Raw genomic sequence first — 24208 nt, 5'->3', positions numbered from 1 at the left:
GGCAGACAACAAAAAGTTGGGTTTTGTTTCTTAATCCATTCATCTAATCTGTGTCTTTTGACTGGGGAGTTCAGTCTTTTAATATTTAAAGTTATTAATGAAAGATGAGTATTGAAACTTGTCATTTTTATTTCTGTTTACATTCTTGATATAGCTGTACTTTTCCACAGTTATACCTTCATTGGATTTCTTTCTGCAACCCCTTGGGTATAGTCATTCCTTTCTTCAGCTCTTTGTATTGCTTCCAGAACTCTCTGAAGGGCTGGTTTTGTGGACATGAATTCCTTCAGCCTATTTATGTCATTAAGGGAGGTGATGTTTTAAAATGATGTGGTCCGCTAAGGCCTGACCACATACCTTTGAGTAGAACAGATTTGTTCCTGTGTCAGGGGATTAAAACTCAGGATATTCAAAACCCGAGAGCATGTCTAACTGTGGGGCTGTCCATAGACCAGGAAATATAAAGCATGTTACTTGGAGAAACTACCACAGTCCTTCAAAAGCCTCAAATTTCTCAAAGGCAAATTGCCTTTTCTTTATAGTGTGTGGTCACACCACGTTCTTATCTCAAAGGTAGATGTTGTGTGTGATTGAACACTGTAAAGTGGTCCTTGTGTCTGGAGCCTCAAGGACTCCCTGCACACAGAGCACATGACGGATTTTTGATGGGGTCTCTTACCTCTCCCGGTTGGTGCTTCCACTTCACCTCTCCCACCCATCCCACTTCCACCTGAGCCACAAGGCCCTGCCCAGGCTTTCTCCAGGCACCTGATTGAGGCTGCCCTCCATGCAGCTGCAGTTCCATGACCATTCTCATCTCTCTCCTGCCTCATGCTTTCTCTCTGCCCAGTGACAGGTGTGGATGGTGTATTACTTCTTATATGTTCTGTAAACCTCTATTCTCAGAGCAGCACTTGGCACCTCCGACCCTCAAATGGAACTCACGAATGAATGGATGACAGGGGGGTGGAAGGCGGCGTGATCCCTGGGTGGAGAGACAGATAAATAGATGGAAGGATGAGTTAGTCAGAGGCATCCACCCTCTGACCCACCAATCACATGGGCTCCAGGACAGCTGTGAGTGCAGCCCAACACAAAATTGGAAATTTAAAACAGTATGTGATTTTTCCCCCCTAGTTAAATCACATAGTTTTGAGCATGAACTTCATAGATGATAACATAGTCCAGAGATGACACCCCCTGAAGGGATGATGGTTGAATGGATGAATTCTAAATTCATGCCTCAGAAAAAAATGGTGCAGCATTTTCACCTGTGAGGTTGAGCACAGACTCTGAAGATCTGCACTGGATGATATGGGAGGCCAGGGCTGGGTGTCTTGCCAGGCATGGTGACCTGATGTTACCCTGGGACTTTTGGCTGATCAGGATGTGTCGCGAGCCGGGACTCTGTCCAGCAGAGTCCAGGAAAGATGACACAGACACCAAGGTGAGGTTCAAGCTTCTGTTTCTTTTTCTTCCTTTATTCTCTCTTATAGTCTCTTCATTATCTCACCCACTATGATGCTGCTCATTCTTCCTATTACACACTTCAGCTCTTTATATAGCGTTTCCAACAGCCCTCCCCCCAGCCGGTATCAATCAGGGCTCACACACGTGCAGCGGCCAGGCAGAATCTAGCTCATAGGCATGTAGCAAGATCACCAGGCTGGCAGCACCTGTTTGGCCTCTCCATACTTTGGAGTAAGCAAGCGGGAATCACGAGCCTTGGCACGTAGCAAGATCATCAGGCTGGCAGCACCTGTTTGGCCTCTCCATACTTTGGAGTAAGCAAGCGGGAATCACGAGCCTTGGCAATCAGCCAGGAGTTGGAGTAAACAGCACGAGGTTTGGCAGCCAGCCAGGGCTCCATCTTTGGCTGGCTCGGCTGTGCTCGCTTCCCACATCTCCCCCTTTTTGTTTTAATAAACCAAGGGAGGCCAAGGGACCGTGCCTGGCTTAGGTTTCCCTCTTTCACTTGGCATCCTTACCCGTCATCAACTCGGCAACATCATGGTTGTCGGTCTGCCTTAGGTTGGTATGCAAATGAGAGGGTCGTACCCGTCATTGACTACCGGTCCAGCACGTCTAGCCAAATGCGGAGGTGACTTGCCCTTCTCTAAGGCAGCCATAGCCTGTGCAAGCTTTTGCTGTTGGTGAGCTGTTTGCTGCCGCATCTCTCACACACACACACCATACAGACACAAGCAGCAACCGGCAGGAATTCCCAAAAGCCATGGCCCCCTATTCTTAAGGCTAAAGGTGCCCTACATAGCCTCCCGCCACTGCTGCACAGTGGCAATCTCTACTCGGGTGTTATTTGTTGCCACTTTTATCTAACAAACATGATTTACCAAATTCAACATGCCCGGAGGAAGCGGGCCTGTGGCATCAATACTATACAATTTGTTAAGCAAGAACCTTAATAAAATTTGCAAAGTTTACCTTCCATGATCTCTTAAGGAAGGCATTCAATAAGGCAATCAATTGTTTTACAGTATTGGCATTTTGTACATGGTAATGGGTAACACAAATATGATGAAAGAAATGAGAACATGTTAGCTGTTACTTAGCCCAAAGGGCATCAACTTGTTCTTGTAACAAGGCAGTTTGTTGATTTAAGTTCATGAGTCCAAGTTGTATGTTACACTGAGTTCTAAGTTTGCAGGACTTCACTAACTTCTCAACTGTGGAAGCTGTAACCGCAGTCTGAGACAGGCGATGCTAGCAGCGATGGCAGCAGTAGAAATGATGGCTATGCTAATGATAGCTGCTGTTATTCCAAAACCTCTTTTGCTTCTGTGCAATTTCAGTTCAGCACCTGGGGGAAAAACACAAACAGCTCCCCTCACCTGCGCTAACGCTGGCCACCTGTAGAGCCTGCTCTTGGAACTCTCCTCTCCATAATAGATAATAACCTCCTGATAATAACCTCCTGACAATACTGCTCTACACAACTGTTGCCAATCACTGGGTGTTAAGTATTGTGGATACACCTTAATGAATTTCAACAAAGTTTTAGGTTTATAATTTCAAAGATACAGTTTTTCAATTTCTTGTTCCTCCAAAACCCTTTTAATCTGATAATACAGTTCATGCTTACTTTGTACATTTCCCATATTCTCAAATATTCTTAAGTTCATGCTTACTCTGTACGTTTCCCATATTTGCAATTAACTTTCTCTTCACCACTACCTGTGGTCCTAACTTCATCATCAATCATTTATTTACCATCTATATCTATCTATCATCCATCTATCTATCTTCTATCTATCCATCTATCTATATCTGTCTTCTATCATCTATCATCCTATCTATCATCTATCTAGCTATCATCTATTATCTATTATCTATCATCAATCATCTATTATCTATCATCAATCATTATTTATCATCTATCTACCTCTATCTATCTATCTATCTATCTATCTATCTATCTATCTATCTATCTTTCTTTCTTTCTTTCTTTCTTTCTTTCTTTCTTTCTTCTTTCTTTCTTTCTTTCTCTCTCTCTCTTTCTTTTTTTCTTTTTTGGTTTTTATTTTGAAACAGGGTCTCACTCTGCAGCCCAAACTGCCCTAGAATTCATTATGTAGCCCAGGTTGACCTTGAACTCAGGGCAGTCCCTTGCCATAGACTCATGAGTTACCATGCTCAGCTGAGACTAGGCTTTTGTAATGATCCACTTATACATAGATGTATTGTGACCCATGTGCTGTTTGCTTTAGCTGCTCAGGGACACAGGAATGCACACAAGGGACAGAAATGCTAGCGTTTGGATTCTAGTTGGTGGAGGCATGCACAATGAAAAATCATATCAGCTCATTAGAAGTTAAGTGCTAAGGAGAAAGTGCAGGGGAAGGGGCACTGAAAGTGTGGACTTAGAGCTGGAGAGATGGCTCAGTGATTAAGAATACTGGCTGCTGTTCCCAAGAACACTGTTCAGTTCCCAGCACCCACATGGTGGCTAACATCCACCCTAAACTACAGTTCCAGTATATCTGATACCCTCGTCTGGCCCTTATTACACACATCAGCTCTTTATATAGCGTTTCCAACAGCCCTTCCCCCAGTCAGGACCAATCAGGGCTCACACACGTGCAGCGGCCAGGCAGAGTGCAGCTCGTTAGCCACGTAGCAAGATCATCAGGCTGGCAGCACCTGTTTGGGCTCACCATACTTTGGAGTAAACAAGCGGGAATCACGAGCCTTGGCAATCAGCCAAGAGTTGAAGTAAACAGCACGAGGTTTGGCAGCCAGCCAGGGCGCCATCTTTGGCTGGCTCGGCTGTGCTCGCTTCCCACAAGGATGTTAGATGTGGTCATCCAGGAGGGTCAGTAGCATGGTGACATTTCTGAGGTAGGGTAAGGGATGGATAGGAGCCAGGAAGAACGGGAGGCAGCTGAAAGGGTTTATGTAAGTTTACACATATTTAGTTTTTCCTTGTAAAATACTAATCTCTTAGGAAATTTAGAATATTGTCAAGAGTGATATGTACATTTGTGTGTGTGTGTGTTTACACAGTTTTTATGTTTTCTTTCTAGTGTAACTATGTTTTCACCAAAGACTAACATGAAGTACAGTAACAACAGATCTTCAGAACGCAAGAACAGTTATAAATGGTATGTGATTGAATGCATGTGTTAGGTAAACTTGAAGTAACTTAGAAACACTCAAGTGCCTTCATAATTTTTAAAGCATATAAGATTGCATATGTATAAATATGAACATAAATATGAATATATATCATTGATATATGTTATGTGGGTCAAATTTAAAAATTATTTGGACATACTACTTTTTTTTACTATGTTACCAGTTTTGAAATTCTGAAATATTGCTAAAGTGAAGTTGTTGGAAACAGTGTGTCTGATAACCATACCTAAGAAGTATTTCAAGTCGCGGTGGTGGCAGAGGGGGCAGTGGTAGTGCCAGATATGTGAAGACACTACTTCTGAGTGGTATTGTTGGCTCATTGACCTGCAAGTCTCTCTGTGCCCAAGTGTCTGTACAAGCGAGTTTGGGGATCTTGAGCTTGTCTCAGGCTGTACTTTAAGATTATGTTGTAGGAAAAACAGACCATGGGCTACCAAATTTGACACTCATTTTAACATACTTCACACCTGCATTTAAACAGTCATGATGACTATAGAAATACTTGTTGGAGCATTGGCTTTTTTGATTGACATGTATCAGTTGCACATATTACTGAGGTTCAATGTGATGTTTCTATATATATATGCAATGTGCCTTGATGAAGTTGTCCCACTTCAACTGCTCTCCCATAACCCTAACCCAACCACCAGTCATCACTACTCTACATCCAGGACAGTTTTCTGTTTAATTTCATTTAAAGCTTACACACAAGAAAGGGAACATATGGTATTTGAGGTCTTGGGTCTGGCTTATTTCAGTTAATATAACACCCTCTAGTTCCATCCATTTTGCTGCGATGGACAGAACTTTATTATTTTTTAATGGCTGCATTTCTTTTTTAAAGATTTACTTTTATTTTGGGGTGTGTGTGTGTGTGTGTGTGTGTGTGTGTGAATGTTCATGTGAGTGTATTGCAGGTATGGTGGTATCCAGAAAAGGGCATCAGGTCCTGTGAAACTGAAGTTAGAGGCTGTTGAGAGCCCAATGTGGGTACTGGGACCTGAGCTTGGGTCCTCTGAATGAACAGCAGCTTCCCTTAACCTCTGAGCCATCACTGCAGTCCATCGCTGGATGTTTTCCATGGTGCATAGGCACCATGCTTTCTTCACTCAGTGATAAGTGCAAACCTAGGATGACTGTGTACCCTTAGCTGTAGTGAACAGTTCTTCAGTAAACACAGGCAGGCAAATCACTCTTTGGTAATGATTTCGTTTCATTTCAATACCCAGGAGTGGATTGCTGGATCATATGGTAGTTTTAATTTTAGTTTTTTGAGGTGCCTCCGTATGGCTGTGTTCTATGGTGACTGTTCAAATTCATGTCCTGGCTAACAGTGGAGAAGATTCCCTGTTTCTTACATCCTCACCAGCATTTGTCATCGGTTAGTTTTTGGATAGTAGTCTTACTGAGTGGAATGATATTGTAGCTCTTTATTATTGCATTTTCCTGGCACCTGGGATAGTGAGAATTTCTCATGTGCTTGTTGGTCATTTGTATTCTGTTGAGAGGGGTATATTCAGAGTATTTTAAATGGTCTTTGATACTCTGTGTATGATTTTTACTCATGTATATTGGCATTTTTTTCCTTTTCCTTTTTAAAATTTTAATACTTTTAATTTTATATTTATGGTATATTGCCTGCATGTATGTAAGTGCACCTATGTCGTGCAATGCCCACAGAGGTCAGAAGAGGGCATTGGGTTTCCTGGAACTGGAGTTATGGACAGTCGTTAGCCACCATATGGGTGCTGGGAACTGAACCTGGGCCCTCTGCAAGAGCAGCCAGTGCTCTTAACCGCTGAGGCATCTCTCCAGCTCTGACATTTTCTTCCTTTCATTTTCTGCTGGTCTCCACTTCAGTAAGTAATCATGTGCCTGCAGCAAATGTGTCAAACCTGATGGAGCATGTGGTGCTTCCAGTGACTCTGGGCCATACACAGCAGCCTAAACCCTGATGGTCTTGGTGGTACTTTCTCTGCTGAGGAGCCCTGTTTATACAGTGAGCTCTTTTCTCCTGTGAGGAGCCTGCTTTATGCACTGAGCAAGACACTTGTGTGGTTTTGGCTCTAGTGGGAACTTGAGAGAAGTGAAATGGCTAAGTTCTTTAAGGACATTGAGGTTTTTTCTCATGAAGCAGGCCTCAGATGTGTCAGAAATCAGCCTTACCAGCTTCTGCTGAATGTGAATATATAAACAAATGGCTCCAGCTTCAGAAGAGTATCCAGGATATCAACTGGGTCTTTCCTGGGTATTTGCTTTTCTGTTATTTCTGCCACATCAGCAGGCAGGCTCTTGTCTTTTTTTCAGTATGGGGACCTCGCAGGGGGCAGAATGCCAAGGTCACACTCCACAAGGAGAGCAGGACTTCATGGCTCACAGGTCCCCAGGCTGCAGGCTGCTGAGACCCTTATTCATGGGCCCATGCTCCCTCTGCACCGTCCTAAGAGACCAGAGCTGTCCACTCCTTCGCTGCCTTCAGTGTCAGCACCCCTTGCCTTTCCCATCGTCCTTGGTTTCTTTTAGAATGTGATGGTATTTTTGGCAGATATAAACCAAGTATAGATTATTTGAACACAGGTCATCCACAACTGTTGGATGGTTTGATTTATGAGTTTTTGCCTTTACAAGGGTACAAAAGCAATGACCACTCAATGGAAACCTACTTTGGAATTTGGATTTTGAGCTTTTCTGGGTGAGTGGTATGTGCTGTGGTCCTCTCTTGGGATTCTGAGCATCAGCATGAACTACAGTTCCAAGTTCAGGGAGATGACCCACATTTACCACGCTCACCAGGGCACTGTTGCCAGTATGTTTTGGATCCAGGTGTTCAGCACATTACGTGGATATTTAGTGCTTTTATGGAACAGAATTTGTGTTAGGTGATTGGCATGGTGTGGGTTCATGAGAGTGTTTAGATGAACTCATAGTAGGTGAGGTTGAACCCCAAAGGTCTCTGGGTAGGTACATAAAATGTATTTCTGACCTAGGATATTTTCAGCTTTTGATGGATTTACCTAGTCATGACCCCTGCTGGAAGCTGAGGAGCACCTATAGTTAGTATTATGATAACAGTCCATATGAATATGAAGCCAGGGGCTTCGAGGATGGTTCATGGGCAAGAGGGCTCGTGATATAAACAGAAGGACTTGATTTTGAACCCTTGTCACCCACATAAAAGCTGGTTAAGAGTACCTATAACCACAGTGTTGAGGGAGGAGACAGGAAGATCCCAGTAGTTCATTGAGGACTGATGTCTGACATTTGACCTCTGGTCTCCTTTTGTACATGCACACATGTGTACATTAACCCTCCCCACACGTGCCCCTGCACTCACACACACATATGCACCTGCAAAGACATATGTCTTTGACAATATGGAATACAAATGTTTTAAAGAGTTGTGATTTTAAGAGTTTATATAGATTTTCAAGTTTATAAATGGATATGTGTGAGTAGAGGGAAATGTTCTTTATTTCTAGTTTGTTTTTTTTCTAACTCACACTTGAAATTATCTTGACTTCTGTGACCTTCCTTAAAGTGACAAATACTGTTTGGAGAGTTTCCTGCCCCACAAGCTCAGCAGGCAGGTTGCTATGGCCCAGGAGCCCGTGGCAATGAACTGTCTGCAGTTCTCAGGTAGGTCAAGCCCCTTGGAAGCATTTGCTCCTTTCATCTATGACCAGATTCTGTCCACTGCCCCCAGGCAAAGTTGTTTTTGAAGGTCTCACTACTGATGTCTCCTGGCATGGTTTGGGTCAGGAGTAAAGGGAGCTGCAGTTGTACTTGACAAGGGTCAGGTTCTGCAACATAGCACTTCCTTCCTGCGATGCTGACAGGGTGACACGTACACACTTTCCATGATAATGTCTTCATCCAGGAGCCTGTCAGGATGGCTCTCTATAGACAGGGGCTGGGGATGTGGCCTCCCAGGCAGTATGAGGCCTTGACGCTGGCCTATGAGCTGTGTCCCTTCTTCAGCCGGTCCTTGTCCCATAGGGCTGAGCAGCTCTTGACCGCCCCAGCAGCCGCTGTACTCCCACCTTCCAAGCCGTTTTTTCTGGGACCTCATGTTTTCTTAGTTAGGTCTGGAAGAAGTGGAGTGGGGGCTGTGAAGGCCGTGGTTTTATGGGAGCAGGTCCAGACTGCCAGACTCCGCCTGCCTGGACCCCTTCAAAGCATTTTTTTGTGGATCATCTAAAGTTAACATAGTTTACAGCTCTGCTAAGTTAAATTAACTGTACTTTTCATATAATTCTAGCCAAGTAATTTTTGAAAATGTAGCGCTATCAGTAAATATCTTTCTGATGTTTGCTATACTTTTATACATTAGCACCTTTGGTAAAAATCCTCAGCTTTGACCATTGTGGATTAAATCTATGATTTATATCTACCCAGTTTTGGGGGAATCACATTTATTTATTTTTATTTTATGTGTATGAGTATTTTGCCTCCATGCATGTATGTGCACTGTGTGCTTGCCTGGTGCCTGTGGAGACCAGAAGAGGGTATCAGATCTCCTGGAACTGGAATTACAGGTGATTGTGAACTGCCATGTGCATGCTGGGACCTTAATCTGGGTCCTTTGCAAAAGCAACAAGTACTTTTAACCACTGAGAAATCTCTCCAGTCCTGATAATATTTAATCAAATATAACTGCACAGCTGAATATACCTCTTAGCCAACCTATTGGGCAAGGCAGACCTGGCATAGTGTTCGGGGATCATAGGTTCCCAGCTCCTACTGGGCAGCAGCCCTGAAACCTAGGGCTCAACTCTGTTCTTTTTGTTCCTCTTCTGTGAGCAGAAGCTGGAATGACCCCATTGGCATCTGTGCTTGAGGTTTGGGGAGATCATGTGAGGTCCTGATGGGGACTTGGCTCAGGGCTTGGCACCCGGCAGACTCTCCCTTCAGGCTGACAAGGTCAGTGAGCCTTGTTATGTGCTGCTTCAGATTCCTCACTACCTAAGAAAATGATTCTCCGCTTACCTGAACATTATTATCCACTTTGTTGACTGACCACTGGGACTCCCAGGTTCTGATTTTATGAGGGGTGTTTATTTTTTTTTAAACAGGTGAAGGTCGGCGGTTGGCCTGTGGCTTAGCCAATCATCTTTTCCTGGTCTTTGGTGCTGGTCTTTTTGGAACACCTGCCACTTTTTCAGGTAATCTTATTCTTGAGAAACAGAATGTGAGAGAGGAATGGTCTTGTGGACCCTAGTTGTCGGCAGCTGACTGGACTTCAGTCTCCTGTGCACAGTGGCTCAGAGCCAGGCTTGGGCTCAGGGAAAAGGATGATGGAGCTACTGAATCAGGTGTTGGGGAGCCTGAGCCCTCCCCAGTGCGTAGCCTCGCTGAAATAACACAGTAGCTCTGGCCAGGGCCCTCATGGGCAAAAGCCAGACTATTTGAAAGGTTTTAGGTATGAAAGAAATCCAGTCCTACAGAGCTGAAATAAGTTTAATTAATTTAACAAAAAGATATCTTTGAGATGTATTTTGAAATTTAGTAGGGTTTGTAATAGGTGTTTTAGTAAGTGCAATAGGTAATGACATTTCTAAGAAAGTAAACTGAGATGAGAGCAGCAAGTTTAGGTTACCACTGAGCCAGCTTCTAACTCTGACATGTGTGTGTTCCTAGTTCCTAAGCCAGGAATCTTTAGCTCTTCATTAGATTCTGGTCCTGTTTGCTTAGAAACTTACACTTGCTAGATATTTTTACTGAATACAAACATATACACACAAAACTCTTTGGTAGTCCATTTGCCTTTGTGTATGGTACCTGTGCAACACTGGACACTGTCTCGAGTTGCCTGAGGATTGTGAAGCACAGACATGGGTGTGAGATGATATACCAGGAAGGTGGTGAGGCCAAGACCCTGTGAGGCCATGCCTGGGATCATAAGCTCTGGTCCAGGTAAGGTGGGACTCTGGCTTAACTTGAGGTGTCTAGCCTGCATCAGGATCCCTGTGGTATCCAGGGCAGCACTTTGGCTCCTGGGGATGGAGCACTTTCTCTTTTGACTGTGGTGCACCCTTTTAACTGCAGCCCTTCTCTTCCTCACCTCGCCCAGCTTCTGCCCCTGTACCCCCTGCATTCTGTGGCTCCTCCAGGCGACTACTGAAAGTCACCAAGTATATTCAGGGAGCCTCAGGGCAGGTGTCTTTCTGGGATTGATCAGTGGTGTAATAATCGCTGGGTTGAGAGGAGGCAGATGGGTGTGTTTCTTATTCTTAGGAAAAGGGCTTCTTTTTGACAGAAGAAAATGTGGCAGATTGAAACTCATTTAAACTCATCCTTAAAAATCCTTGCATGAAGTTTGGCAGGGGTGGGGAGGTTCGGAGAGAAGAGGTGGTAGGCGTACTAGAAGAGCTGAGGGAGTCGAGGGTTGGTGTGTCATAGCACAGCATATGTGTGTGTGAAAATCTCCAGCTATAAATAAAAATAGCAAAGCCCCCTTGCTGTCTGTTTCGGGAAAGCAGCCTTTGCTGTTACAGCACATCACCTCACTTTGTGTCTCTGCTCAGTAGTTGTGCAATTCTGTTTTGAAGCTGCAGTTGGTTTCTCAGCACCACTGAACAGATCAGTGGGTGTTTGTGTTACTGTCACAAATTATACAAGTGTAAATTGAACTTTTCTCTCTGAGGACCCCACGGTCACTCAAGGCAAGACCCTTGATACCTGGCCTGGAAACTACAGATGACAAGCATTCTTAACCTGAAAGGGACTTTGATGTTTGTGCTTCGGAGTTTTGAATGAGGCCACAAAATTTGTTTCATAGATGGATTATGGGTCTCAGTTCTCTTGCTTCTGCTCCATGTGTGGGGCACAGTGGAAGGACTCAACCCCATTACCATGGACTGAGCTTGCCAAGAGTGAAGGATATAATGGTTGGGTTTGGATCACATGTTTCAGACAGCTAACCCCAGCTAAGATGTCATTGAAGATTATGGAATTATATAAAATGTGATGATATTTACAAAGGATGACGTTAAATCCAAGTGTCGCGCTTCATTTTCTGAGGTCCAACCTTCTTGAGCCCTACCAAGTTACCCCTTGTCTCTTAGTGGGGCCACCCTCTCTGGCCCTATTTCCTGTGGCTGTGTCTGTCCCACATGCACAGTTTTCTCGAGCAAAGCCCCCATCCTGGAGAGAAGAGGCCTATAGCGCCACATGTCATAATTCCCTTAATTCTGTTCTTTGTCTCTGAAGAAGCTCCCTAGGTGTGGCCCACCTGCCGGGCAGCTGTGAGACATTGATGTTCACATGGCTATGTGGTTGGTCAAATATACTTGGGAAAGTGCTGTCCCATGAAGAACATAAAGCCTTTGTGCTTGGCTCTTGGAATATCATCTTTAGAAAATACTTTATAATAATGAAATTGGGAAGAGGGGAACGAAGGAGCCTGGATGTGGTTCCATGTGGTCATATCACTTAGTTGATGGTATGGAGTCCTTGGCTCTATAGGGACCTCTGTGTTCACCTCAGTAATTTGCATGCCATGTGCCACAACACCACAGTAGATCATTCATGTGCAGTCTCAGAAGGGGAGATGCTGTCATTCAGTCCATAAGCATCTGCTGGTCCTGTCCTGGGAGTGAGAAGGCCAGTCCCGGGTCCTCTGAGATGTAGTAAAGGACTAGACTATAGCTCTGGGCCCTGGTGAGGGCATCTGTCCATAATTCTGCTTTGTTTGTTGCTTGTGCTGACTTTCAAAGTCAAGTTGGCTGCAGTCTGGGAGGACAGCTGATGCTGTGGTGAGTAGAGGCCAGAGTGTAAGAAGAATGTTCTGGCCTTGACCGAATCATCAGCTGCTTCAGAAATCTGAACTCTGGTAGAATCGCTCCACCTGCTCCTCTCAGTCTCTCTACCTGTGGTTGGGGGTGGAGGTGGATCTAAACGTCCTTGTTTGGAATCTGAGGGATGTGAAGGGACAGGGTTGTACAAGTGTGGTCATTAGGTAAGGGTGCTCAGGTGTGTCCCATTTCCAGGGCAGCTGTAAGCCAATGCCATTCCAGTGGCAGTGTGACTGTGACTATCAGATGTGATTGGTGCTCAGTGGTGTTAGCTCAGATTCTTGTGTACTATGGATACAGTCACAGCTTTATTTTCTTGCTGCTTTTGGTTGCTGGCAACCCTGGTGAATTCTTGAGCCTTTTGAAAGGTCCTTAGCACTTTTGTGAAAACTACCAGAACCTGACACAAGAGGGCAGCAAAGCCATTTCACATATTTTCTGCTTGTTAAATTTGTTTCAATGTATATTTTTATTGAATTTTTGTGCATTTTATGCAATGCATCTTAATCATATTTGGATCCCTTCTCCTCCATAGCAACCTCCATAGCCTGACCATAGGATTTCATGTGTTCTGTTATATATGTTAAGACCTAGTAAGTCAAGTTTGCATACCCAGATGTCCCTTGGTGTGAGTTCATCCCCTGGAGCCTGTTCAGCCTATCTAGGGTCACTCCCTAGGAGACCAACTCTCCCTCACCCAGCAGTGAAAAGCTGTCAATATTTCTTTGGCCAAGGTTGGGGCCTGCTGCATGTTTCCCCAGCTTTATGCTGGCTTTTTGTCTGATTGAGTTTACATGGGTCTTTGCATGTTGTCAACATTGCTGGAAGTTCATATGAGCAAATTTCCAGAAACTTGGAAGACTGTTTTTTCTTATGGTCATGCATCACCCCTGGCTTTTAGTCTTTCTGCCCCCTCTTCTGCAATGGTCCCTGAGTCCTGGATGGGTCATGTCTTAGTTTGTTTCTTCATTGCTGTGACAAAACACTCTGACCAATACCAACTTGGGGAAGAAAGGGTTTATTCATCTTACAACTCCCAGGTCGCAGTTCATCAGGGAGCCCAAGGTAGGAACTCAGGGCAGGAGCCTGGAGGCAGGAGCCGGAGCACAAGCCATGGAGGAACTCTGCTTACTGGCTTGCTCCCCTGGCCCCTGCTTAGCCTGCTTTCTTATGCAACACAGGCCCACCTGCCCAGAGGTGGTACTATCCACAGTAGGCTGGGCCCTCCCACATCACTCAACAATAAAAAAGATGCCCGTCAGACATGGCCACAGGCCAGTCCAATAGAGTCAATTCCCCAATTGAGGCTCCTCAACCCAGGTGTGTCAAGTTGACACTAAAGCTAGCCAGCACAGGTGAGTTTTAATATAGGGACACACACACTCTGCAGTCTCTTATTCTCCACATTTTGGACAGTTGTGGTCTTCTGTGTTCATTGCCCTATGTTTCATGAAGAAGCTTCATTAGTGAGAGTTGAGAGATGTGTTAGTATCTCTCTTCCCCTGTTCCACTGTGTCCCATGAGCCTTAGATATAGAGGTTCCATTGTAGATGTGTCACTTAGGGCAGGGCACCATACAGACACTTATTCTTTGTGTGTGACCACTTGTGGAACTCTGTAATAGTCTCCATCTGTTCCAAAAAGAAATTTCTTTGGTGAGTGGTGACTGGTATTCTTGTCTGTAAATATAAGGACCCATATTTAGCATTCAGTAAGAAATTAAATTTGTCTAGGGATGTGATAGGGTAGTCACCCCACCCTAGTGTAGGGTTTGCTTTAGGGTCTTCTAGTCATATGTATTTGGCTATATATACAGTGCCACTCATGAGTTCCTTCCCATTGAGTGGGCTTTACGTCCAATTAGATAGCTGTTGATTACTCCCAAGGTAAAAGTGCCACTATTGCACCACTATAGTTTGCTGTGCCTGTCATTGTTGTGGTCGTTAACTTTAAAGCTGGGGTTAGGCCATTGATTGTTTTTTTTTTCTCCCTTAGCAGCTTGCATAATATCCTATAAAACTAAGAGAGCTAATCTTCAGGAAGGAGGCTTCCAGGTCAGTTCCAAATCCTGTGTCCAAAGCATGTCCTGTCTTCAGCAATAGGGTCTTATCTTCAAGTTCTGGGAGATAATCAAGGGCTGCGGCAATAGACTGTGTTATTGCTCTGTGCCTTGAGGTCCTGTTTCAGAGCTGACTTACACACTTACAAATCCTTTCTGGTTCTCCATTTTTATTTTGGTGGTTTTCTGACCGGTCTGCTCTGGTGATACCTGATTCAGCGACTGTCCTTTCAGTCACCATGTGCAGTTCCTATGCAGAGACCAGCCTGAGTAGGAGGTTCCTGCTTGGCAAGATGCTTCTCGGAGCTGTGGTTCTTTACTCTGTAGTTTTGTCGCATAGTGCACCGTGAGGTGAAATACAATTTCTCAGTGAACCTTGAATGCATGCCTGACATAGGGCAGCCTCCAGCTCCTGTCTGCCTCTTTCCACTTTGCTGTCCCATGGAGGAGCTCATGATGCTGTCTCCAAGTTCGCTTCTGTGGGTCCTTGGGCTCTTGGGCCTCTCACAACACTCAGGTGGCTGTGACCTAAGGAGACTGTTTCAAGTTTGCGTCTGAGAGGCTGAGGTCAAGATGCGGTCAGGAGACAGTGTGTCCCTGATCAGAAAGAGGCTGGGCAGTGAGGCATACAGAACTGAAAACTCCGGTAGACAGTGAAAGTTAGTCCTGGTCTGCCTGTGGTTCACTCAGTGGGTGTTGGTGTCACGTGCACATGTACACAAATGTGCTAGCACCTGTAGAAATCACACCAAGACAGGTGTGGTGACGTATACCATTAATCCCAGGAGGCAGAGACAGGCAAATCTCTGAGTTCAGGCCAGACTGGTCTACATAGAGAGTTTCAGGCCCTCTAGGGCTACACAGTGAGACCGTGTCTCATAGAAACAAAACAACAACAAAAACCAAACCAAACAAAACCCACACAACAACAAAACCATGTCCAAACGGCCATTTTGTGTTTAGCCAGGACTCTCCAGATTGGTCAGAGCAACTGATCAGGGTGCACGTAGAGCCTTCAGTGAGTCCTTTTGGCTTCCCTTTACTACAAAAAGAAAAAAGGCTCTTTAAAATACTGGTAAATTATCAGAGGGTCCACAGATTTCTGTATTCTCTTTAGAATACTGTTCCTTATAATGTCTTAGAAATTCTCATACACAGAATCACATTTCATCCTTTAAGAAATGAGAGTTGCCGGGCGTGGTGGCGCACGCCTTTAATCCCAGCACTCAGGAGGCAGAGGCAGGTGGATCTCTGTGAGTTCCAGGCCAGCCTGGTCTACATGGTGAGTTCCAGGCCAGCTGGGGCTACAGGGAGACCCTGTCTCAAAAAGACCAAAAAAAAAAAAATAGTAAGAGTTTAGAAAGGCCTTCTTTAGTGCAAGGCCATCTGACCCTGGGCCTGGCCCCTTGACATCACAGGAAGGGATGCCTCCAGGTGCACCCTTATTTCTCAAGAGGCGGCCCTGGCCTGCCTGGGGAAGTGCAGCAGGCACTCTCCTTGGTTTCCCTCTTATTCTGTGTCCTTAGGTCACAATGGAGTTGTGAGCACTGTCTGCTGGAGCCATGACAAGAAGTGGTTGCTGTCTGTAGGCTGGGACCAGACACTGAGGGTGTGGTCAGTTCGTAGGATGGAGCTCACGTTGCTTTTGGTAACGTGTCCATGAGCCTGTTTGTCATGGTGGGCAGTGATATTAAACTGCTGCATAGTTTTGAGCTGTGAAAGTCACAGCTGTCTCTCTTTAGCATGAGACTAATAATGGTTATAAAGGGGGAGTTGCCTCACTGAAGCAGAAATTATGGATGGCAAGACATTTTCTTGTCTACTTGTATCCATGCATGAAATGCATGTGTTCATTACGCAGGATACCATACTCTTGCTATGTGACATGTATATAGACACATACAGTTAATAATGCCCATACATGGTAGTCTGAAAATGGCAAAAATTCCATACTAAAATACTTGGATAGCTTTGCATGTTATTTCAGCATGATACCATAGAGATAACAGTGATACACAGGAGGGTGTTCTGTGTAGAAGTGCAATGGCTTTTTTAATGAATATATGTGAGGGTATTTGGAAGTGAAGATCACTGAAATCTCACTACTAAGATGGAAAGAAAGAGAAATGGTAAAAACTCCATCTCAACACATAGAATGAGGACCTAGTGAATTGGAACCTAACCCAAAAGAAGTGGTGAGATCTAATAAATGTTGGTGTTTTTCCTATGGGTTTAATACTCAGAGAGAACTTTGTGTGAAAGTGATAGAAACTGTACTTTGAACTTTGACCTTTTCCTGGGCTAGTGACCCATGAGTAGGATGCTCTCTGGTAATGTTGGGCAGCACATGCTCACTTGGCCTGATGGCCTATATCCTGTAGAGGCTGGGTGCTAGGCTGCAATGCTGGTCAGGCTTGGCATGTTGAATGCATTGTCTACTCCAACAGGCTATGGCATGTGCGCCTCACAAGTTGCTTTCTGTGTTGGATATGCTGAAAAGACTGGAAGGGTAAGTGGGTCTGTTGGTCAAGGCCTGCCCTCCATGGGAAGGTCCGTCAGTCAAGGTCTGCCCTCTGTGGGAAGGTCCGTCAGTCAAGGCCTGCCCTCCATGGGAAGGTCCGTCGGTGAAGGCCTGCCCTCCGTGGGAAGGTCCGTCAGTCAAGGCCTGCGCTCCGTGGGAAGGTCCGGCGGTCAAGGCCTGCCCTCCGTGGGAAGGTCCGTCGGTCAAGGCCTGCGCTCCGTGGGAAGGTCCGGCGGTCAACGCCTGCCCTCCGTGGGAAGCTCCGTCGGTCAAGGCCTGCGCTCCGTGGGAAGGTCCGGCGGTCAACGCCTGCCCTCCGTGGGAAGCTCCGTCGGTCAAGGCCTGCGCTCCGTGGGAAGGTCCGGCGGTCAAGGCCTGCCCTCCGTGGGAAGGTCCGTCGGTCAAGGCCTGCCCTCCGTGGGAAGGTCCGGCGGTCAAGGCCTGCCCTCCGTGGGAAGGGCGGTAAGTCAAGGCCTGCCCTCTGTGGGAAGGTCCGTCAGTCAAGGCCTGCCCTCCATGGGAAGGTCCGTCAGTCAAGGCCTACCTTCCAAGGCCTGCCCTCCATGGGAAGGTCCGTCAGTCAAGGCCTACCTTCTGTGGGAAGGTCCGTCAGTCAAGGCCTGCCCTCCGTGGGAAGGTCCGTCAGTCAAGGCCTACCTTCCATGGGAAGGTCCGTCAGTCAAGGCCTGCCCTCCGTGGGAAGGTCCGTCAATCAAGGCCTGCCCTCCGTGGGAAGGTCCGTCAATCAAGGCCTGCCCTCTGTGGGAAGGTCCATCGGTCAAGGCCTACCTTCCGTGGGAAGGTCCATCAGTCAAGGCCTGCCCTCTGTGGGAAGGTCCATCAGTCAAGGCCTGCCCTCTGTGGGAAGGTCCGTCAGTCAAGGCCTACCTTCCGTGGGAAGGTCCGTCAGTCAAGGCCTGCCCTCCGTGGGAAGGTCCGTTGGTCAAGGCCTGCCCTCCGTGGGAAGGTCCGTCAGTCAAGGCCTGCCCTCTGTGGGAAGGTCTCAGGTAGCACCAGAGGAAAGGGCTCTGTTCAGAGCTGCAGTGCTGGTGTCTGGGCCAGGCTGACCACAGCATGCAAAGTTGGTAGTAGACACCCAGCACCATGCTTCAAATCAGGTTCTAAATTTTAGCACTAGTAAATCCTTGATTTTTAATACATTTTATTTACCTCAATTTTTCAATTTTCTGAGTCAGACATGGTAAATCATGTCTGTAATCCTTGCCTCAGGAGGCTGAGGCAAGAGAATCCTCCAGTAAATCAGAGGCTTGGGCTCTGTTTGGGCTATATGGTGAGACCCTGTCTCAAAATCCCACCCCTCATATTTTTAATTTTCTTTCATCTTAGAGCTGGTAAATGGGCAGAATTCAAATGGCTTACTACAGAAAGTTTAATCATGTGGCTTCTTTAGCAGTGGAATCAAGTAGGCAGAAATAGCCATGGAGTTGGCTGTGATGAAGTGTGTATTCACAGTGGGGACAGGAAGAGGGATGAGTGCAGGAGAGAAGCTGCGTGTGACGGTGCTGCCATGTCACGCAGTGCACTGCAGCCTGCTCACAGCTGGTCTGCTTTACAGGGCCCAGAGTCGCTCCCCAAACAGGCACCATCTGCACAGCTCTACCACACGGACACTTTCATACTGTTGTCCTCCGGCCCTGAGTTCCGGCTGCTAAAGTGCCCCCTTGAGCCCTGCAGGGTGACATTCGAAGGTAGGTTGCTCTCCGCCTCCCAGCCCACTTTTCAGTTCTTTCCCATCTCCATCCTCAGAGTTACATACTTTAAAATCCTAAACTTGAAAAAACATTTGGAGGGTGGGGTTAGATATCAGCTTCTTAATTTCCCTAGGATTAGCACACACCCCTTTGTTTCCAAGATTTAAAATCATGTCTCTCTTTGCTCTTATTTTGTTTGTTCCTTTTACTCCTGTGGGTTTTGATGTAAGTCACTTTGCGACAATGTTAGGCTTGTGAGGCAGCAAAAGGAAAGTCTGAGTATATTTTTATAACATTCATGATACACAAGAGGTTGTCTATAACTGGTGTATCTTTACAAATAAGTAAGAAGATACTACTACTCTCTAGTAGAAAACTAGCCAAAGATTTATAACGATAAATAAATGTGCTCTTACCCAGTTAGAATAGAAAGTATCCTTAATACTTGAGGTTGTCAAAGGAAGGCAGAGAAAACCTGCCATGAAATACCTTTCCTTCTGTTTATTTGGAAAATTGTACAGTGATAAAGCTAGTATGTGTCATGGGACTGGAGAGATGGCTCAGCAGTTAAGAACACCGGTTGTTCTTGCAGAAGGACCCGGGTTTGAATCCCAGCACCCACATGGCAGCTAACAACTGTCCGTAACTCCAGTTCCAGGGGATCCAGCAGCCTCTTCTGACCTCGCGGGGCATTGTATGACACAGGCGCACTTACGTGCAGGCAATACACGCATACACAAAATAAAAATAATAATTTTTTTTTAAAAAAAGGTGTGTGTCTTTACAGGGCTCCACAGGAGCAGGAGTTAACGTCAGTCTTGCAAGAGATGTTCTGAGGGCATGCCCATCTCTGACTCTGTATTCCTCCTTTAGACATTTATCTTAAAGAAATAGCCATGGACAGGTAGAAAGATTAATGCCAAGATTGTTCATGAGGTAGCTGTTATGTAGAAACACCGAGACATTTTCATGTATAGTTAAACAGTGGTATATTCACATTGTCTAATTCAATGCAAACATTAATATGTTACCTAGAAGAATATTTAATAATAATGAGAATTTTTTGATATTTAAACCAAGAATTGTTTTAGTACAGTTTTATATTTAAAATGTCTGGAAGGTAATTCATTACAACGCCCAGCTTATATAAGGACAGACTTTTGGTTTTTCCTTCAACATTTGCCATCTTAAAAAGAAAACATTTCATTTTTGTTCTGAGTGCAAAGTTGCTAAAAAGCAGAGGTAAATGTACCCTCATGAGTGATTTACAACATGTCCTGTTGGAGTTAATTCAGACTCTTGGATGCTGATGCTATATTTCTGCTTAGTCTGTTAGTCGTTATGGGCAGGACACATTACCTCATCTTAGCAGGGCAAAATGACCTGAGTTGGGGTGGGGAGGTACCAATTTCCTGTTTGTGTACCTTGGAACCATGTGTTGGGCCAGATTTGTAGTGTCAGAACCATCCTGCATTCTCCAGGATCAGAGTGGGATCCAGCCTTTCATACCCCTCTCATCCCAACCCACCCCATCTCACCCACTGAACCCTCCTCTGTCCCATCCCATCTACTGTGTCCTACTCCATTCCATCCCGTCCCACCCATCCCAAAGCAGAAAGCACTGTCTGCTGTGATTGGCAGCTCCTGTCAGGAGCACTGGTAGCAAAAGCAGGTGAAGTAGGTCCTAGGAAGGACTTCTGCCCATTGGTGAACAGCTCACTGCCAGACACTTTTGTCTTGAAAGTCACCGGTGCTCACTCTACTGTGATCACCACTGTAGGCTCCAGAATTTGATCACCTGGTTAGGCAGATACAGGCTTAGAACACATATCCAAAATACAGCCCAGTTGGTACAATGAAAAGTAGGAGTCATGGATTCTGAAAAATGTTCTTTTATTTCTGAAAGACAATTGAGGAGGATGACTGCTTATACCTGGTTGGATCATCTGCCTGACCTTCGCTCTAGGTTTCTTTCTTGCTGCATAGATCAGTCCTGGCCATCTTTCTGGAAGATCTTCCCTCATCCTTTCTCTAGTTTTAATGTGTTTTTCCAGATGAAGTAACTTCTCTTCTGCATCCTTCTGTGTAATTCTAAGCAGTTTTTCATTATGGCTTCTGTGTGATCTGCATCCTGTCCTTACACATTTATTTCCAAGCCTCCCTGGAGACTTGACTTTATACTCTTGTCTGTGTGTACCACCTTCTCCTGTGCCACTCCAAACCCTGAGGCCTGCTCCTGGGTTCTGTTGCTCTGTGTCCCATCCCAGAGCTCTTCAGTCTCAGATGTGCTGCTTTCCCAGAAAGTGCCCTCTACCACCTGCAGGACTTCTACAATGTATGTCCTCATGCTGGACAGTGTTGGTGTCTTCCCTGGGCCTGGCTGGTTTCTCTGGAATGCCTGCCTGGCTATTTTGGTACCTTGTTGTCTTGTCCTTGTCCAGCCATGGTCCCTGCTGGGCTCAGGCCACTTCCTGGAATGGCCTACCAGTTACTTTGCCTTAGGAAATTATTTGTATGGGTAAAGATGGTGTCTCCATTAAAGCAATACCCATGCTTGTGTTATCTGTTCACACCACTACCTGGCTCTGAAAATAGTAAGGACTTGTATTTAAGATGAAATATTAGCACTTTAGAATCAGTTGAGTGCTTAAAAGAGGATGTCTAACTACTTTAGGGTGAAGAGACAAACTTGCTTTCTTGTAGTTGGTGGTGAGTTATCTGGGACAATATAAGATAGTGTTGTTTTCATGCATCTTTCCTAAGGAAAAAAATCTCTAGAATTTCTTAATGGAAAATGGAATTTTTTCCTAAAGGAAAATTAAAGTGATTTGTTCACTCATTCCCTTAGTATTATAAGTTACAACTAAGTGATATGAAACTATTTTCATTTTTAGGTTTTTAAATGTAGGATGCTTAGTAGTAATTAGAGAGAAGCAAAAACATTGGTCATCTTTTTTCTTCCAGGTATAAACCAAAGAGCAGGTGCAAGTCTGTTTTTAGGCTCCCGATGACCAGTGGGTCAGATGTGACCAGTCTGTCAGCAGTAAATGACTTTTACTCCTGTATCCTTTCTCCAAGTCTGCCAACATGCCATGCACTGAGCATCATTCTCTTGCAAAGCCCTTTCTAAGAATTTGAGAAGCCTAGGGTCCTGCTGGGCACTGAGGACAGATGAATGGTTCCCATCATAGAGCTTGGAGTCTTTTATAGTAATCGTAGGGGGAATACTTTCATCTCAGTAGTAAGAAGTGCCTCAGAAGAACCCTGGATTATGACAGCAGGGTGAGATCACCAGACTTTAAAAAATTTTTATTTATTATTTTTAAATTTTATGTATATGAGTGTATTGCCTGCATGTGTGTAAGTGCACCCGTGTCATGCTGTACTGGAGGAGGTCTGAAGGAGGTGCCGGATTCCCTTGGAGCTGGAGTTACAGATGGTTGTTAGTGCCATGTGGGTTCTGGGAATCAAACCCAGGTCCTCTGTAAGAGTAGCCTGTACCCTTACCCTCTGAGCCATCTCTATAGCCCATACCAGACTTGTAGTCTACATTAACTGAATAACACAGTCATGTAGCACATTTTCTTTTTTTAAAAATTTTATTTATTTTTACTTTTTATGTATATGAGTGCTTTGCTTGCATGTATGTAAGTACACTCTTATCATTCAGTGCCTACTGAGACCAGAAGAGGGCATTGGATTCCCTGGGACTGGCATTAAGGATGGGTGTTAGCTGCCATATGTAGGTACTGGGAACTGAACTCAGGTTCTCTGCAAGAGCAGCCAGTCTTAACTGCTGAGTCATCTTTCTACATTAGTACATTCTCTTAGTGAACTTTCACACTTGCTATTGGCATCCTGGGGTTACATGAACTGGTCTGGCAGGTACCGTTGACAAGGCAGGGCACAGAGTCTATAGCTATGCTGACAACTAGCTACGTTAGGGCTGTGCTGCACCTCACACAGCTGGTTCTGTCTTCTCATTCTTAGCTCAGACTGTGCATGTCTGTCATTGGTGGAATCTCCACTAGGGTGTGTCACAGCCATATCGTGTGCCCTGTCTAAGGGCAGAGCTCATGCTCTTCACCTTCTGCTGTCCCTTCAACTGCTACCTACTGCCCCCTCTGGAGCCAGAGCGAGGTGGGGTGAAACTGCGTGGAATCTTCCTCTGGAACTTCATAAATTCTTTATTAATTATCCATTTCTGAGTCTTGTGAGGTCACAAATTTCTTGGTAGTAAAATGGGTAAAACTGTGTCTCCACGGGTGAAACTACTGAGACCCCTAACTGGATTGCTGCAGACATGGTTCTCACAGCTGGCCAGGACAGGACTATGGGAATTTTTTATCTCAATGCTGGCTGAAGTGCTACTGTGATAGCAGAAGCCCATACACGGCCTGTCCATCAAATCTGTCAAAATAAGGTAAGTTTGTAGACAGTATATGGATATTATAAAATTTTGTGCTTAACGTGTTTAACAGTAAATGTATTACAATGCAATTCTATAGCTGCTGCCAGATTGAACATTAATGCTTACTGATCATCAAAGAATGTTAAACTTCTTGTTTGGCTGCAGATGTTATAATAATGTGTGTGGAACTTTTTGTTCTTTTGCCTTTGATTAGCTTTGGGTCCATGTCAATGTCTACAGACTAGTGATGTGTGCCCACCTAGGCTAGGATGGAGAGTATGAGTGTGTATGTGTATGCAATAGAGGGACTGAATGGCAGTTACATCCCTGTAGATTGTGACACAGTTGCTGAATCACAGCATTTCCTTAATGTGTTTGATACATTTGCCCTCTTTGACAAGGGTATGATTTAAAGATGTTCTCAGCTGTGTTGAAGGTTGCAATTAATAGTCTAATGGGTGTTTAGTCCCAAAGGTGCTTTGTTACCTTAAAAAGTCATCTAAGGCCTATGAAAAAGCTGTGCTTAAAAACATTTTCATGAATATGTGCATATGCTCTATGCATACATGTTTGTGTGTGAGGGTGCACATGTACCATGGAACACATGGTCACATACATGTGGTCACAGGACAACTTTGGGTGTTGGTCCTCGCCTCCCACCTTATTTGAGACAGGATCTCTCTTGCTGCTTAGTTTCATTCTTCTACAAGTGGAGATCCAGTTTTGCCAGCACCATTTGCTGAATATGATGTCTTTCCTCCAGTTAATATTCTTGGCCCCTTTGTCAAATAACACGTGGCTGAAATTGTATTTACTCATATTTGGGTCTTCAGTTTTGTTCCATCGGTCTATGGGTCTATTTTTGTGCCAGTACCATGTTGTTTTTATGACTACAGCTCTGTAATACAGCTTAAAATCTGGTATAGCAATTTCCCTGACATTGCTTAGTACTCAGGGTTGTTTTGGCTATCCTAGGTCTTTTGTTCTTCCATATGAATCTTAGGATGGTTTTTTTCCAATTCTGTGAAAAATGTCGTGGGGATTCTCATTGGCATTGTG

The 24208-nt window shown here is 44.9% G+C and overlaps 1 protein-coding gene across 1 annotated transcript in view; it reads left to right on the top strand.

The window, feature by feature from the left end:
• Window positions 1–24208, top strand: part of Wdr27 (WD repeat domain 27) — a 126088-nt gene that overhangs the window by 32624 nt on the left and 69256 nt on the right. The window contains 7 exon segments of the mRNA XM_029568472.1: window positions 4542–4619; window positions 8192–8289; window positions 9726–9815; window positions 16032–16153; window positions 18603–18739; window positions 21703–21800; window positions 23040–23161. Coding sequence (XP_029424332.1) covers window positions 4542–4619; window positions 8192–8289; window positions 9726–9815; window positions 16032–16153; window positions 18603–18739; window positions 21703–21800; window positions 23040–23161 — 745 coding nt within the window.

The sequence above is a fragment of the Nannospalax galili genome, unplaced genomic scaffold (assembly GCF_000622305.1).
Source record: "Nannospalax galili isolate Female #2095 unplaced genomic scaffold, S.galili_v1.0 scaffold60, whole genome shotgun sequence".
Classification (NCBI taxonomy): Eukaryota; Metazoa; Chordata; class Mammalia; order Rodentia; family Spalacidae; genus Nannospalax; species Nannospalax galili.
This window is presented reverse-complemented; position numbering and strand designations above follow the sequence as displayed.